This window comes from Rattus norvegicus, chromosome 18 (assembly GCF_021556685.1).
Source record: "Rattus norvegicus strain SHRSP/BbbUtx chromosome 18, alternate assembly SHRSP_T2T, whole genome shotgun sequence".
NCBI classification, from domain to species: Eukaryota; Metazoa; Chordata; class Mammalia; order Rodentia; family Muridae; genus Rattus; species Rattus norvegicus.
Genome location: NC_141551.1, coordinates 56,481,221 through 56,497,266, shown reverse-complemented (window position 1 = coordinate 56,497,266; position 16,046 = coordinate 56,481,221). Strand labels below are relative to the sequence as shown.

Here is a 16,046-nt window from a genome sequence, read left to right as displayed (position 1 = left end):
ATCATGGCCTCCCACCAAGGTGCCTGATGAGGAAGACAAGAACTCTAGGAAGTGGCCACCCTGATCCATTTCTACAGGCCTTCTGCTGATTACCGTTGCCATGGACCTGGGGACAAAAGATCTTTGTACTCCCTTCTTCAGAGATGGATTTGCTCAGTGGGAAGGAAATATCATCGCTTCTCCAGATCGGGTTATATGCCTAGGAGCGGAATGCTTGCCCAGGTTGTGTAAGGCTCTGAATTCAAACCATAACACAATCTAAAAAGTGTGGTGGTGAATGATTACCATCCTAGCATCCAGGAAGTTAGAGACAGGAAGATCTGAAGTTTGGGGTCATTATCTGAGTCCAAGCTTTGTCTTAATCTCTATTCTAACGGCTGCAGTCAGGGTCCTAAAGAGGTTTGGGACTCAGAAACCTGAGGCAGGGAGGGCCCTATCATCAAAATCCTTCTGAGCCAGGGGGTCAGAGGAGATAAAATGGGAAGCCTTGGGTCGGTCTTCCCACAGTGGCATCTTGGGGCACCCAGCCCAGCTTTAGAGCTTTGGAAGGGGACAGGCAGATCTCCTAACCTAAGTGCTTGTAGAAATCACAGCTGCCCGAGCCCCCACCAGCCTAAAAGATCTTACTCCCCAAGAGAGGGACCTGGTACACATTTCTGTCCAGTGGGTTCTGTGACTGAATCTGCAGCAGCCATTCCCAGTCCCACACTTTAGACCAGAGGTTCGAGGTCATGCTTATGCAGAAACAAAGGTCCAGAGGGGCAGTGACTCACCAAGACCACTCTAGGAGAGGACAGTGGTCCTTCCTCCTTTTCCCCCTGACTGATAGGACTGGTCTCCCTCTAGCTCCCTCCACCTGAACCTGGGAAGTGAGTTGTCTGGGCTAGACTTCCTTGAGACCTCTGGAACTTTGGTGGTCTGGATGAGGGGACTGAGGAAGAATAAGGAGGGGGCCATTTGCATGGGATTGATAACCTGTTCACCTCTCCCTGGGACAACATTCCCAGAAGCTACTATGGGGTGTTTTCTGAAGGATTTACAGCCCAGGCCTGGGATGTCCATTTCCACTGTTGGGGACCCATCCATGTCCTGGTATGGCACAACCAGGTTGCTACAGATTCAGGGCTCGCTCTCTTACTTCTGGTCCCCACGACCTCCTCCTTAAGCCTGCATCCCACACAGGCACAACCTTCTAGATTGTCAGCTGTGGTCTTGTTTCTAGATTTCGCCGCCACCACCACCTGTTAAGTGTCTCCACACAGCCTCCCAAGTCCTCAAGGCACACACCTCCTCTTTCCTCCAGGGTCCAGGTCCAGCCTCCTCCCACCCTGTCCTGGGTTCTTGGCTCTTGCGGTCTGACTTAGTGTCAGGAGTTCCAAGAAGACAGATAATATTTCTAGCTCATTTTTAGTCTTCTTGAGACCTCAACCCAGCTCCAGCATAGCCCAGAAAAGTCAGCATTTGTGGTAGTTCCCAGTGCACCCCCTCCCTTTCCCCTCACACCCCCTCCCCATCAGGCGACTTCCTTTACCCTTTAGCCACACAGTCACCTTATTTATGTGTGGCCCATCACAGGACTGCACTGAGGATTGAGAGCACTCAAGTAAAGGAGAGGGGACACAGGTGGACTTGGTCAACACCCAGTAAGTGACGGCCATTGCAGTTGCAGGTTGGCAGAAGGATGCGTCTGCTTGTATCATGTCTGCCTCTTCATTCCGGGCAACGTGCTCACCAGGGTTGGCTTCATGCAAGAGTGGCAATGCCTGCCCCCTGTGTCCTGCGTGGGGACTTGTTGCCTTGCTTGCCTGTGAGGAGCACATGGTGGGGTAGGAGGAGGGCATTGGAACCTAACCAAGTGTGTGGAAACTACAGAAGTAAGCAGTAAAGGTGCAACTGAAAAGGGACCGAGACTCAAAAGGTGAGGAGTAGCCAAGACACTCACTCACTAGTTGAGGAGTAGCCAAGACGCTCACTCACTAGTTGCTAATGCCCAGAGTTGGAAAAGCACCGTACTGGAGTCCCTAGAGAACCTAAAAGTCGGAAGGTTGGGTTCCAGAGCCCCCTTCTGAGTCCCGCTGTCTTTCTTGCTCCCCCAAGACTGTTGTAACTAGGGCAAGTGGTGTGAAGATACACTGTGAACGGCAGCATAGCATGTTCTTGTGAGGTAAATACACCGTTCTAATCTGAGAGGGTACGCTTTGAGAATTCAAATGCTCTCTTGAGATCAACTGACCTGCACGGGCTCTGCTAGGACACATACTTTAACCCACTCATGTTCTGCCACCTGCTGGTGAGAATCTGTAATGGCAGCCTAAACAAGCTCTCAAGCCCCCTCTGCACTGCCCTGGTGCCTGGGGTTACGGATGCAGAGCTGAGACAATGTTTGCGCTCTTATGCTCTACTGAACCTTGGCTTGTACTCTCACTGTGAAGATTCTTAGATATGTGTGAGGGGAACATTCCTCTCAGAGCCTGCATCTGACTATGCCATACACCATCAGTAAGGACAGCTCTGGAAAGCAGTTGATACAGGGACTCTGAGATACCAGCACAAGAACCACAGTTTAAGAACTGTGAGGGGTTGGGGATTTAGCTCAGTGGTAGAGCGCTTGCCTAGCAAGCGCAAGGCCCTGGGTTCGGTCCCCACCTCCGGAAAAAAAAAAAAAGAACTGTGAATTTCAATGGACAATCCGCCCTGGCCCTATGAAATCCAAACCTTTTGGAGAGGAGGGGGTCCAGGCTTAGGATGGCTGGTTTGCCTGGGATTGTCCTAGTTTCTTCGGTTTGGTGTATTGGAGTCAGGGTTTCTCTGTGTAGCCCTGGCTGTCCTAGAATTCGTTCTGTAGACTAGGCTGGCCTCAAACTCAGTCAGTGATCCACATGTCTCTGCCCACCAAGTACTGGGATGAAGGGCGTGTGCCACCATTGCCTGGCTGACTGTCCTAGATTTAGCACCAAAAATCTCAAGTCAACATCTGGGCAGCCTCAAGCAAACCCGATGAATTTGCAGGTTTCTACTGTGCCAGGGGGGCCAGCACTGCTGCGCTGGCACATGGGCCCTGCTGTGGCCCATGGAGAGCTCACTGGTATCTGGCTGTCCAGGCTCAGTGCTCCTCCACAGGCTCTAGGCTCACATCTTCATAGTCTGGAGATCTTTTATCCCCTTAGTTCACTATCACATGGCTCTGCTGAGACTCAGAGGCCCCTCAGAGATGCTTGAGCTCTTGTCTGCTTGTCGCAATCCACCTGCCCCCCAACAGTTCTTGTTAAGGGTACCCCAAATGCCTGACAAAAAGCAGACGCCATCCTTGGCCCTAAGGGTGCATGCTTGTGGTCCAGACAGTCTCATGACCATGACTGGCTCAGCCTTAAGCATGTGAACCAAGTTATTCCAATCTACAGGACCGGGGACTTTTATTTGGCAACAGGGGAGATTTGGAACCAAACCAAAACAAAACAAAACAAAAAACCAGCCCCTAGAGCTCTGTGCTTGACCAGTTCAGGAAGACACGGACTCACATAAATTTGTAGCTATTTATTCCACTGAAAACACCAAGAATAAAACAGACGTCTCTTCTCCCCTCCCCCACCCCACCCCCAGTAGCAGAAAGTTTGAGCAATGGTCATTCAAGTTCACAGCCACATAATAAAAAAGAAAGAGAGAGAGAGAGAGAGAGAGAGAGAGAGAGAGAGAGAGAGAGAGAGAAAGAGAGAGAGAGAGAGAGAACTAGAACAAAACCCTAAACAAGTAGTAACAAAGAAGTCAGCACGGGGCCTGGCAAACAAATTCCCCCAAGACTCTCCCTTTGAAGGGGGTGGGGAAGCCATGGGGCAGGATTTGAGCTACGGCACATATGCCTGGAGATGCTTTTCCTATAAATGTGACTTGACTCTGTTTCTCTCTCTCTCTTTTTTCATCTGGAGGGTATTTGGAAGGAGCATGAAGCTTGTCTGAGGAGGGCAGTTTTTCTGCCAGTTCCCCTGCCTGCTACCTTGGGGCCATTGTAGTGTCCCAAGGTCTACATGAGTTGGCTGCCCACCCACAGGAGCGGCCTCTGCAGAGCGGGCCGTCTCAGACTGGGGCAGGGACCTGCCTCCACTTCTCCACATGTGGACAGGCACACAGTGGACAGGGGCATGTTAGCCAACAGAAGGCAGGGCATAGGCATCTTCTGGCTGAGGAAACTAAGGCCCCAGGAGGGCACAGGACTCACCCAAAGCCACACAGCCCTTCTGATCAGAACGGGGGGTCAAAGCCTACCAAAGCCCCCAGACACTTCTTTCCCCTGCATTTGTTGCTGGTCTTCAACAGACTGGCACCAAATAGGAAAATGAGGGGGCACACAGGGGAAAAGATGGGAATTGGCCGGGCCTGGTGCATAAGAAGGCCAGCCAGTGACAAACCCAGCAAGTTCTCAAAGATGGTGTGCACTTGTGACATCATTTAGTTTGACCTTCCATCAGTCTGGGTAGGAACATTGGTGGTGAAACTGAGGCTTGAAGAGGGCTTGATTGATAATCGCAGTGTCCCCTGGTAAAGGCCACACCTTCTTTTACCTTTAGTGGGGGAATGGCTGGGGACAATGAGTTTGCTGAGCCTTATGAAGAAGCCTAGATCTGGGGTGGGACAAGGGCCCATTCTTGGGTCTGGGTAGCAGTGTCTCTACCAAAGGCAGAGGGCTACAGTGGAGTGGCTTAGACAATAGGGCCACCCTTCTACCCTATACTTGTCCCTGGGCAGCAGGATTTGAGAGAAGAGCCCAGCGTATAGCTCACTGCGTGGGAGAAAGGGAAATACCAGAAAGTTCTGGATTAAACATCCCCTTCCACTTCTGCTCCAATCAACCCCCCCCAAAAAGCTGAGAGGACAAAGCTGTCTCCAACCCCCCCCCCCGACACACGGCTCTTCCTCCCCTAGAAACCTCCAGAGGGGACAGGGTCTCATGCTGGCAAAACACAGCCACACAGAGACCAAAAGCACAGAGAGGCAGCAACGTAATTCCAAGTTGGACACTGAGAATATAACCTTGAATGTTATTATTATATTTTTTGTCCAAAACGTGTCGTTTGATTTTGCTGAGTGTTTTTCTTCTTTTTTGTCTTTGCTCTTTTTTTTCTCAACATACTTACTGCATATAAAGTCATGCAAAGAAAACAGTGCAGACAAGGGATCCCCGTGGATGAGACACAGCATTCCATATAAGAACCAAACCCAGGAAGATGGAGAGAGAGGAAGAGAAAGAGAAAGGAAGGGAGAGGGGAAAGAGAGGAAGGGGGTAGGGGGGGCTGGGGGAGGGAGGCCGGGCAATCAGGCAAGCGCAATTAAGAGCGCACACCAGCCCAAATTCAGCGTGAAGTAGGAAAATAAGTTTCTGGTACTCTTGCTTGGCCGAGTTGAGAGAGGCAATGGGAATGAGGTACCCAGATGGTAGTGAGCGGCACCGGGATGGGGAGGGAGAGCACGAAGATTTGGAGAAAGATTTCCCAGGAAGTAGGGTAGTGAGATCTCCAGTTCCAGAGATACCAAGTCTGGATGTTCCCATCCTGATGGCCTCCCCTGCCCTGACTCACTGTGTGTTAGTCATGCTGGCTCTGGAAGAGATCTTGTCAGCTGACCTTGGGGACCAGAATGGAAGGAAGACGTGCTCCCTGGTGGGGGGGTGGGGGAGCTGAGGCCACCCCAGAAAAGACTCTCCCCCCCAAAAAAAACCCTCTGGAACAGGGTAAAAACTTCCCCTCACTCCTCTTCCCACCCACTTCCCAACCCATCCGACTCTTTACAATAACTTGAGAGGTCTAGTTATCACATAAATGTCCGTTAACGCAAAATCCATTTACGAAATACACAGAGGTTTGGCTGTAAAAAGGCATGCGTCCAAGTAGAAGTGATACCTAAGTGTTGCTTGCTATTGCCCCTGAAACACCATCAGATCTCCTCTTAGACAGATGAGGCTGGAATTCTCCAAGGACGTTGAAGGGCAGGGTGGGTGGGTCAACACTGGAGACAAACTTCACAGACGGACTGAGGCAGTGAGTGGGGTACCTGGACAGACCGTAGAGCCCACTCCCTCTCTTCCCCCATGGTGGATGGTCTGATCAAACGCAAGGCCAGCCCAGAGGGGAGCAGATGAGATTAGCAGTTCCTGGTGTTGACTCCTCTCTCAGTCTCCCTTATAAGGAGTTGGCTTGGAGACTGAGGGGCTCATCTACGCTTCCCCAGGGACCCCAGAAGGGAAGGAACTGACAAGAGGGGCCCTGGTCACAGCTCGCCCTCCTCTCCTTGCCTTACTTCCTGCCAAATGCACAGCTGGGGCCTCCTCATTTAGGGCCAAAGCTAGGCCAGGCTAACAAGAGTGGGTAGGGGATGGGGGTTCCTGGGGCCAGCACCCTGGGTACTCAAGCCTGAAGAAGGTCCCCACTGGCAGGAAGAGCGTGGGCAGTGGAGCTGGAGAGAGCTGGCCATTCGCTGTGACGTCATGAGGGCTTCTGTGAACAAGCAGGCTTCCATGATGCAAATACAGAGATGGCAACGGTAGGGTGATAGGACAGGGAGAATTCCAGCAACATCCAAGGGAGAGCCAGCAGCCACATTCCATGGACAAAGAATGGATCTCTGCGAAGCAAGAGCGCAGGGACCCTGGCCTGGTCCTTCAACTGTAAGACACAGTAAAGGCACCACTTTAGACACAGTTAGTGCCACCTCCCGGAATTTCCACCCAACTCTCCTCCCAGTTCTAGTCTTCTCACCCTCGTTGTAGCAATTTGGAGGCTGAAGGCAGCAGCCTGGTCCCCCAGGCATACCCTTAATCCCCTACACACACACACACACACACACACACACACACACACACACACACACACACACAACAGAGATTCAGGAAGAAAGAGTTCTTACTGGGGCAGGACGGAGGGCGCCCCAGATCTGTGGAAGTGGACGATCTGCCATTTTCCATCCCTGCGGTGCCAGACACGGGTCTCCTCTGACTGGGCCGTGCGGGGGATGCCACCCGCATCCAGGTACTGAGTGATGCGGATGTAGGCGATGCAGGCTGACTCGTCACCCATCAGGTGGATGTGAGGGTTCAGGATGGTGGTGTGCACGGGCTTGCTGTTCCGGGACCACACTAGAGGCAGGAACGGGAAGGGCTGAGGAGATACACCCCTAGGGAGAACTCCTGCCTCATTCCATTGCTCTCTCAGCTTCCAGCTTCCCCTTCAAGGGAGACACATCTGCCTGACTCATTTGCAGCAGGGGGATCTCTGGGGGTAGGGATCAGCTACCTGAGATCCAGGGTGGAAACTACTACATAACCTAGCTGACAGGACACTACACCCCATGTAAGGTACAGTGGACTTCCTACACGCCAAGTTGTTCAAACATAGGGGGACTTTAGAATCAGTGTCTTGTACATACGAAAACACTATTCCAGACAACTTACAGAGCCAGGTAAGGTTGGTTTTTCTTGAACACAGATCCCTACTGGGACCAGGCCGGCAGTTAAATGATGGAGGCTAAGCTGGGTATTAGACACTAGATGGCAGTTAGGGGTAGTGGCGCACGCCTTTAGTCCCAAAGGAAGAGGCAGGTGGGTCTCTGTGAGTTTGAGGACGGCCTGGTTTACAGACCAAGTTCTAGGACAGCCAGGGCTCCATGGAGAAACCCTGTCTCAGAAAAACCAAGCAAAAGATGCCAAACAGCAACTGAGTCTCTTCCTCTGGGTCAGGGAGACAGTAGGGAGTGAGGGGGGCTGAGGTGAAAAGAACACGTGCCCCACCTACAAGGGACCTTGCCCAGAGCTCCTCTGGGCTCCCATGTTTCACATCTTATTGCTCAAGAGAATCTGGAAATCTCTCTCGGATTGTCACATGAAAAGCCTTCACTTTTAACCACTGTTACATTATTCAAATGTAGCCCAGCTTTCGAACCACGTGAGATGTGTGTAATCCTGACACGCCCCACCCTGTGTTTATCAACTCTATTTTGGGTCTACTGAATTATAGAAACGGGGGAGCGGGGATGGAATTTCAGAGTCTTCGAAGCTTCAGTTTTGGGGGGTCATTTTGGTCATCATGACGTGAGGTCATAGAGCTCTCTAGGGCTAGAGAGACACGGGAAGATCTTGTTGTCATGACAGCTAACCAAGGTGCCTGGTGCTGGTTCCCACCTCCATTTTCAACATCACCATACATAGAAACTCTCACGTTGTTCATCAAGATATAAAACAAAAGCACAGAAGGACAGTGACCCGGGGGCAGACAGAGGCCATCAGGCTCCCACTCTGACAAGAGCACTTCCCCTGCTGTAGCCCAAGTATGATCCTAACCGCACGGACAGCTAGCCTCAAATGTGGAGTCTCCCACCATACCCAAGACACCCCAATTTGAGACCCCGTGACACCAGTCTTTCTTCCCCACCCACATATTCTGAGAGTCAACGAAATTTGCAAACTATGATCTCCTGAAAAATGTGAGCTACCCCCACCCCCAGACTGAAGAAGCAGCTATTGGCAACCACCCTCTGGTATTGTAATCATCGTGTGCCCAGGCCTTGACCCAGCAATCAGGCTCAAGTCTCAGATAAACAGAATAACAGGCTCAGGATTCTGAGCTCTCAAACACAGAGAATATAGACTCTTGGAGTAACCTTAGAGGTTAAAGGTCACCAAGTTTCCCCTTTCCAAAGTGCATGAGGCCTCCCTAAATGTGGTGCATGCGGAAGGAAGGAATGTGTCCATAAGTATGTATGGAAATTAAATCCAAAGCTACCATCTCACTTGGTCCAAGCTATCGATCTCTGAAAGAAATGCAGAAGCCAGACTCAGAGTGTGTGGTTTAGGATAACCCAGGTCCCGATCCATTCCAGAAGAGACAAACAGTTTAGCAGTGGTAGTGGTGGGAGCTAAGCTTTGTCATTGTTGTTCATGGCTGGGATCCCAGGGACCCTGACATAACGTGGTGTTACTTGAGCAGATTAGTAGCTTACAGGGTACTCCGTTCTCCAGGACAAGGTGGGGGGACAGGGCCAGGTGCTGGGCAGGAAAGAGCAGGCAGTAGGAGGCAGGAGAGAGAGGCTATACTGGTCATGCCCCTGTGAGTCTTCCTTAGAAGTAAGTAAAGGGTCAAGCCTAGAGTCAGTGCTAAGACAACACTTGCTGCAGGAAGCAGGCCAGAAACAGGAGTCTCTTTCTGCCTTTGAACCCCTTGGTGGTCTCTGCCTAGGTGGAAACTAGAGGATCGCCACAGAGAAACAGCGCCCCCTAGAGCACAGAGGCATCATGACAGCCACGATGATCCCAACTGTGGGAAACCACCAAGAGGGTTACAGGGCCCAAGATCCAGCTTCCTCTCTTAATAGGAGTGCATCTCCGTCACTCAGTGAGGAAGATCAGGTCTGATTCTTTAAGAAAACATAGCTTCTGGAGCTCGAGAGATGGTTCAGTGGTTAAGAGCACTGACTAGGGCTGGAGAGAGATGGCTCAGCGGTTAAGAGCGCCCGACTGCTCTTCCAGAGGTCATGAGTTCAATTCCCAGCAACCACATGGTGGCTCACAACCATCTGTAAAGAGATCTGATGCCCTCTTCTGGTGTATCTGAAGACAGCTACAGTGTACTTATATATAATAAATAAATCTTTGGAAAAAAAAAAAAAAGAGCACTGACTAGTCTACCAGAGGTCTTGAGTTCAATTCCCAGCCACCCCACGGTGGTTCACACTGATCCGTAATGGGATCTGATGACCTCTTCTGGTGTGTCTGAAGACAGTGACAGTGTACTCATATACATAAAATAAAGAAATCAATCTTTAAAAAGAAAAAAAGAAGAAAAAAATGAAACGTCTCCCTTAAGCGCTTTTTTTTATAAAGAGGGAAGCTTGAAATCTCTGTAAATTGAAATACAGTCAGAGAGGTGCAAGCCTGGAGGGGTGACGCAAGTCCAGAGGCCGGGGAGTTGCTGCTATGATGACAGAATGGCCCTGTCCACAAAGGAAGGCCACTAGAATGAGACAGAGCTTGGTCCACAACTTGCTTTGTAGATGCTCTTGGACAAATCACTTCTCTCTCGCCCACAACAGAAATATCTTCTGAGTGACAGGGCTGGGTTTCACCTGGAGTTGTTTCAGTACCACCTGTGTGTTTTGAGTTTTCAACCATAGGGGGATGCCATGTGTGCTTATTTAAAGGGACGGTTTTCCTGGTTAGCTTCATGATATGTTTATTTTATTCATTTTTAAGGTCTTATTTTTAGGTACCTGTGTGCTTGTCAGGGTTGGGGCGGTACGTACACATCGGTGCAATGGCCTATGGAAGTCAGAAGAGGCTTTTTAGACCTTTTGGAGCTGGGGTCACAGGCAGTTGTGCCATGACACGGGCAGTGGGGACTGAAGCCAGGTCTTCTGCAAGAGTGCACGCTCCTAACCTCTGAGCCATCTCCCCGGCCCTAATGTGGTTCTTTTAAAGGAAACTTTCTGGTGCAATCACTAGCTGATTAGCACACCCACGAATGTGGACCTGGCACGGGATAGACATGGGACAGCAAGCCCAGGGAAGAGCAAATAGGATGTTCTTCCCCCAAGCTCATCTGAGCCCTCGCAAGCCTTTGAACAGGAGGGAACCTGGGATGGGTCAGAGAGGTGTGAACTGAGCCTTTCTCTGCCTGGGCACTCATGAGAACTAACCAGGAAGGGCTTTCTCGTTGTTTGAGCTAGTTCTATGTATGGGTGTCTAAAAATACCAGGAATCATGTGTGTGATAATGTACCTGTCATTTGGGGGGAGACTGGATATACCGCCTCTGAGGTCCTTCCTCCATATCCTAACCTTGGTTTGGTCCCTTTCTGACCCATGGCCTGGGTAAGACACAGACAAGCAGAAAGCTCAGTGGCTCAGGCCCAGCCTCAGCACCCTGCCCACCCTGCAAAGCTGCTGAGATCTCTCCTGCAGAGGAGAGGCCCAGGAAGGACACACATGCAGGACAGAGACCTAGACAAACAGGTAGGGCACAGCAGTGTGAAATCCCTGGCTCGCCCTACCTATAAGGTCATATGCAGCATAACCCAGGAGCCACCATGTTACCAACTGGGCATCTGGGATGACCCCCAAGCATCCAGGTGACTGTAGCTTGCGGTGTGAGTTAGGGAAGGTTACCTGAATATAAATGGGAATAAAGACCCTTCACATAACTCTCCCAGGACGATAAAGGGCAGGAGAGGACTAGGGAGTCTTATCATGTGTCCTTGATTTGGGGGACCCACCCTTGCTTCACCCCATCCTCAGCCATAGGAAGAGCAGCTGACAGTCCAGCTGCAGTGAATGGAGAGGAAACCAGGGAGGTACCAACCCCTGTCCACACTGGATCTTCCTCTTCACTGGTTCCTGAGCCGCCCCTGAGGCCCTGCCCGTCACCCTGCTGTGCCATCCAGCAGGACAGGAAGGAGAGCAGACAACAGGCACCCCAGAGAGAAGGGATTGCTCACGGTTTTCAAAATAGAATCGATGAAAGTCCAGGCCCTCGACCAGGTTCCCCAGGGCCTCCGGTTCAAAGGCTGTCATTCCAGGGTCGCACATCTTCCTGGGGGAAGGAAGCCAGAGGGAAGAGAGACCTGAAAAGGCAGCTTCTCATTTGCCCTTTAGAGGGTGAATGGATACGACCATGCCTTCCTCAAGAGTTCAATAAAGGAGGAGTCTACACACTGCCAAGTGTGGAGCGTTTGGCGAAGCACCAGGTGGGCACTGGCTACATCGAGGAAGCCCAGGGTCAGGCCCTGGCTCTGCCACTCACTCATGACAAGGTCACCATCACTGTTTGCCCCTAGAGTCCTTGCAGAGGGTAAGGCATCACTCTGTCCAGCCTGCTTTTATTCTCTATACTGTACCCCGTCTCCGGCAGTGATCCAAAGGGGCTTTTCATAATTTGTCTCTTGGAGTATAGGGGCAAAGTCACTTTACATGAAATGATGTCAGCTCCCCACACCAAGCGTGCACACGGAGGAAGGAGTGTTTTCACTAACTTGGGCTAAGTGTCCTAAGGCTGGAACACCCTGACTGTCTCTTCTGCTTTAAATGGGGGGGGGGAAGCTTAAAGAAAATGAATTCCACAGGGCTGGAGAAATGGCTGAGCAGTCACAAGCACTGGTTGTTCTTCCAGGGGACCTAGGTTCATGGTGGTCACAACCATCTGTGACTCCAGGCCCTCTTCTGGCCTCCGCAGGCACCAGGCACACAGATGGTAGACAGACAAACACGCAGGCAAAACACCCATCCACATATGATAGTGAATGCTTAGGAAGTGACGTCAGTGAGGAAGCAGAGAGTGTGGCAGGGGAAAGGAAAAGGAAGCCAAAGGAAGCTTGTGCTTCCAGACGACTGCCCTCTTCCAGGTGACTGGAGGCAGGGGAAGAATACAGATAGCCTTCCCATTTGCATACCTGGAGGATATTTTGTGGTACAACATAAACCCCTGTGACCATAGCAAAGGAAATGTCCCCACATAGGCTAAGCTTCTGGCTCATACTAGAACTGGCATTCTCATAACAGGACATCAGGCCCAGCCTTGCCTGAGATGGGCAAAGTCTTTGAGGGTGACTCAAGCACACTCCTGCTGCAGAACTTCCTTAAGGGGTGGTCAGGGGTCTCTGCATCCTGAAGGACCTGAAGGCTACCTTCTCTAAGTGCATCATACATACGTAGAGACTGAGGCTCAGAGAGGAAGGGGCTAATTCATGGGCATACCAGGCTAAATCCCGGGGTACCACAGGTCCCGAGGTCATGGTAAGTTTCAGAGGCTAGAGCAGGCTGCAAAATATCATCATAGCCTATAACATTACAGAGGGGGAGAGTTTTCCTGTGACAGCAAGAAAGGCCACATCACTACTTTGCTCCTGGCTGTGGCTTTTCAGAATCACTCTGACTTGATAACAACCTGACTTAGCTTTTCCAGGTCTACCCAAAAGACTGGTGAACAGTCAGCTCCCATTCTTTAATGAGACACCCTAATATCCTCCAGCACACACACCCGTGCATCCTGGGCTTACACATGTGCCTCTCATATACCTTATTCCTCCAGAGACAGCCAGTGATTTTCCAGTGACTGAATTTAGTTCCCGTGTTTAGAACATACAACTGCAGCTTCAGTCACCCTGAGATCATGCCTGTCAGGCTGTTCCCACCTCACATTCACCCCACAGGCAAGGGTCACACTGTCTTGGTTGGACGCTTTTGCCCACCAAAAAAAAGCATGTGTGGGACTGCCAGGTCCAGATCCAATTAGCGCTGGTCAAAATGCGTAGGCCTACATCCAGAACATCCATTCATTCTCTCTGGGCTAGGCGGGAGACTTACTTCTGGACCAGACCAGCAAAGGTGTGATCACCACTAGGGGGCGCTGAAGCCCAGCTTATGCACACAGTCATGTCTCCAGGGGCTGGAGCAGGTATGTGAGCAGAGGACAATTAATTCTGTTCGAGACTGTGCCTTATCCCCCAGCGGGTTTAAGAGTGAGCGGGTTCCACCTTGCTCACTCTTGATCACTAAAGATGTACACTCTCTGGGTCCCTGCCTGCTCCTGCTCAGTTGAGATCAAAGACCCACGGCAAAGACTCAGACCCACTGGGCAGGATAGAGAAGGACTGGGTAGGATAGAGAAGGACTGGCCTCAATTACCCACTTCCCCGTGCTAGGGTACAGACCACCCTTATTTCTTGGGGAGAGGCAAAGCAGCTCCTCCAGGACTCAGGCTAGCCGGAAGAGTGACAGGAAGTGACGTGAGCTGCTCCGACCCGAGCGCGGAACAGAAAAGACTCCATCTCATTTGCATGCAGAGTGAGTGGGCTCGGAAACCCACAGATTAGCGCCCCTGAACCCAATCCAGGCAGCACATGCAGAATGAGCCTGGCTAACTCACGTGTAGGATTCAAAGTCTCCATTGCTTATGGCTTCGATCAGCTGCTCTGTCACTTTGATAATTTCCTGTTTGCGCACTGTAAGGTAGGAGGGGACACAAACAATAATGACAGTGACAGTCATGAAGAACCAAGTACTGGCTTCCGAGTCCCCAACTCGTGCCAGGCAGGCTCTGCGGGGACCTGACACTGTATACGGATGATCTCACCCATCCTTTCGTTGTTCCTGAGAGAGAAAGATCATTAGCCTGGTTTCACACAAGAGACTGAGGCCCAGTGTGGGGTGGGAGGTGGGGAATGTGGTCCCAAGAGCTACGAATGGTAAAGATAGTGGACATTCAGACTCCGGGTCTTGTTTGAACCCAGGTTTTGACTCCAAAATATGTGTCTCTGCTATTTACCTTGATTTGCTGTGTGAATCAAAGCCATGTTACATGTTGCCTGATTTACTGACTATCTCAAACCAGGGCTCCCACACCAGCAAACATGGGACTACAAAGGAAAGTAAGTCAACCTTTACATCTGGGTAGTTTTTGCTGTGTTTGGGTGATGAAGATTCAGGCAGAGCTGTCTAGAATCTAGGGTTAACTGAATTCTCCCATCTGCCACAGAAAAGAAACACAAGAAACTGCTTTTCTTGGCAGAGAGTTGTTAGATGTGTGGCCTGAGCCTCGGCATCCCCAAACCTGGGGTAAGAATCAAATCAGACCCACACAATAGCCCAAAGAACTCAGGCTTGAATTCCAGACAGATCATCACCCAAATTCCAATCCGTGACCTTACAAGCTGTGGGGCTGAGAGCCACAAGACTGACTGGCTTGTCAGAAAAGTGTCCTCCTCCAGAGCTGGTCTGAGGGTGGGACAGTGTGATGAGCATGAAGCAGTGTCCCCAAGCCTGGCCCATCATGGGTGCTCATGACAAGCAGTGTCGTTGCTGGCAGCCCCCACTTAAGATCGTCTTGCAAGCTCCTCCCAGACCCTGGCAGTTAGGCAACACAGGAGAAGCCGGGTCCTCAGTAATGAAGGAATCTTCAGCAGGTATCCTGGGCCCCAGCGGAGCAGAACAGAAGCTGTCTTAGAAGCTTTGGAAGGTTCTCTTTCCTTCTTCCTTTCAGAGGCAGCTCTCTTCCAAACCCAGGAACTGGGCTCACCGGGTCTCAACATCGCTAGGAACCAGGTGGGGTACAAAGCCTGGGTGAGACTCTGACTTTTCCTTGCCAGCTACCTAGGCTGCCTCAGACACTCATCTTGGGCCCAGAGGAGGTGGAATCTGAGGGCATCCAGGCTGGAAGAACTTACAGCGGGCCAGAAGCTGTCCTCTCTGAGCGACTGAGGAAACAGAGGCCCATTGAGGGTCACAGTTTCCCAAGGACATGAAACATACGGTGCAGTCTGACTCACAGCCCAGAGCTTTTTCCACAGGACCCTGGTGTTCCGGCCCACATGTTCACACCCCACGTTCTCAGAAGACTAACCCCACACAGCTGCTTGGAACTCACTACCTACCTCTAAACTTCAATGCCGGCTAATAGAAGCGAGGCCCTGAGATCTGGAACGGGCATGGCCCTGCAGGCTACATTATGGACCGAGTAGATGAATGTGCACAGCTGTGGCCAAGGACTTAGCCTGTGGAGTGTCAGGGCTTCACCCCCACATCACAACTGCACTCTACCCACATCTATACCCAGCATAGCCCTTGGTGTGTGGTGTGTGCTTGCTTGGCAGAGGGAATGACGATCCAGCAATGAGCTGTAATGAGCACTCCCACAGTGCTCTCTGCCGGCTCGCCCGGACTCTGGTTGGAATCATCTGTGCCGGGAATGTGTCTAAAAGGCACTGAATGCATTTATCGTGGGGGCTGTTTTCCTTTTTCTGGGGTCCACTAGGGTAGAAGTTGTACCCAACTCACACGTGTCTCCACATGTGTGGAGTGAATGAATGAGCTGACAGCTCCAAACCAGAGAGTCCGGGCAAACCTGACTAAGAATGCCCCCTGGGCTTGGGGCCTCCCTGGCTGAAGTCTGCTTTTGAAAGCTCCTCCATGTAGGACTTGGTCTTTCTTCTTCCTAGGACCCCAAAATAAGCACCTGTTCCCCAGTTTCCATCCTCCCCTGACCAGGCTTCTCGTCTCAGGAACGGGGTCTCCAGAAC

At 51.3% G+C, this 16,046-nt stretch overlaps 1 protein-coding gene across 3 annotated transcripts in view; it reads right to left on the bottom strand.

The window, feature by feature from the left end:
• Positions 1 to 3,519: 3,519 nt before the first annotated feature.
• The window catches only part of Camk2a (calcium/calmodulin-dependent protein kinase II alpha), a 61,914-nt gene continuing 49,387 nt past the window's right edge, over positions 3,520 to 16,046 (bottom strand). The window contains exons 16-19 of one of the 3 annotated variants that reach the window (XM_087592199.1): positions 13,898 to 13,973; positions 11,472 to 11,566; positions 6,895 to 7,123; positions 3,520 to 6,653 (exon numbers count right to left, since the gene is read on the bottom strand). In XM_087592199.1, coding sequence (XP_087448325.1) covers positions 6,650 to 6,653; positions 6,895 to 7,123; positions 11,472 to 11,566; positions 13,898 to 13,973 — 404 coding nt within the window. In that variant the 3' untranslated portion in view covers positions 3,520 to 6,649. Of the gene's footprint in view, positions 6,654 to 6,890; positions 7,124 to 11,471; positions 11,567 to 13,897; positions 13,974 to 16,046 lie in introns of those variants that run through there. The other 2 variants (NM_012920.1, XM_087592200.1) reach the window with 2 other exon arrangements.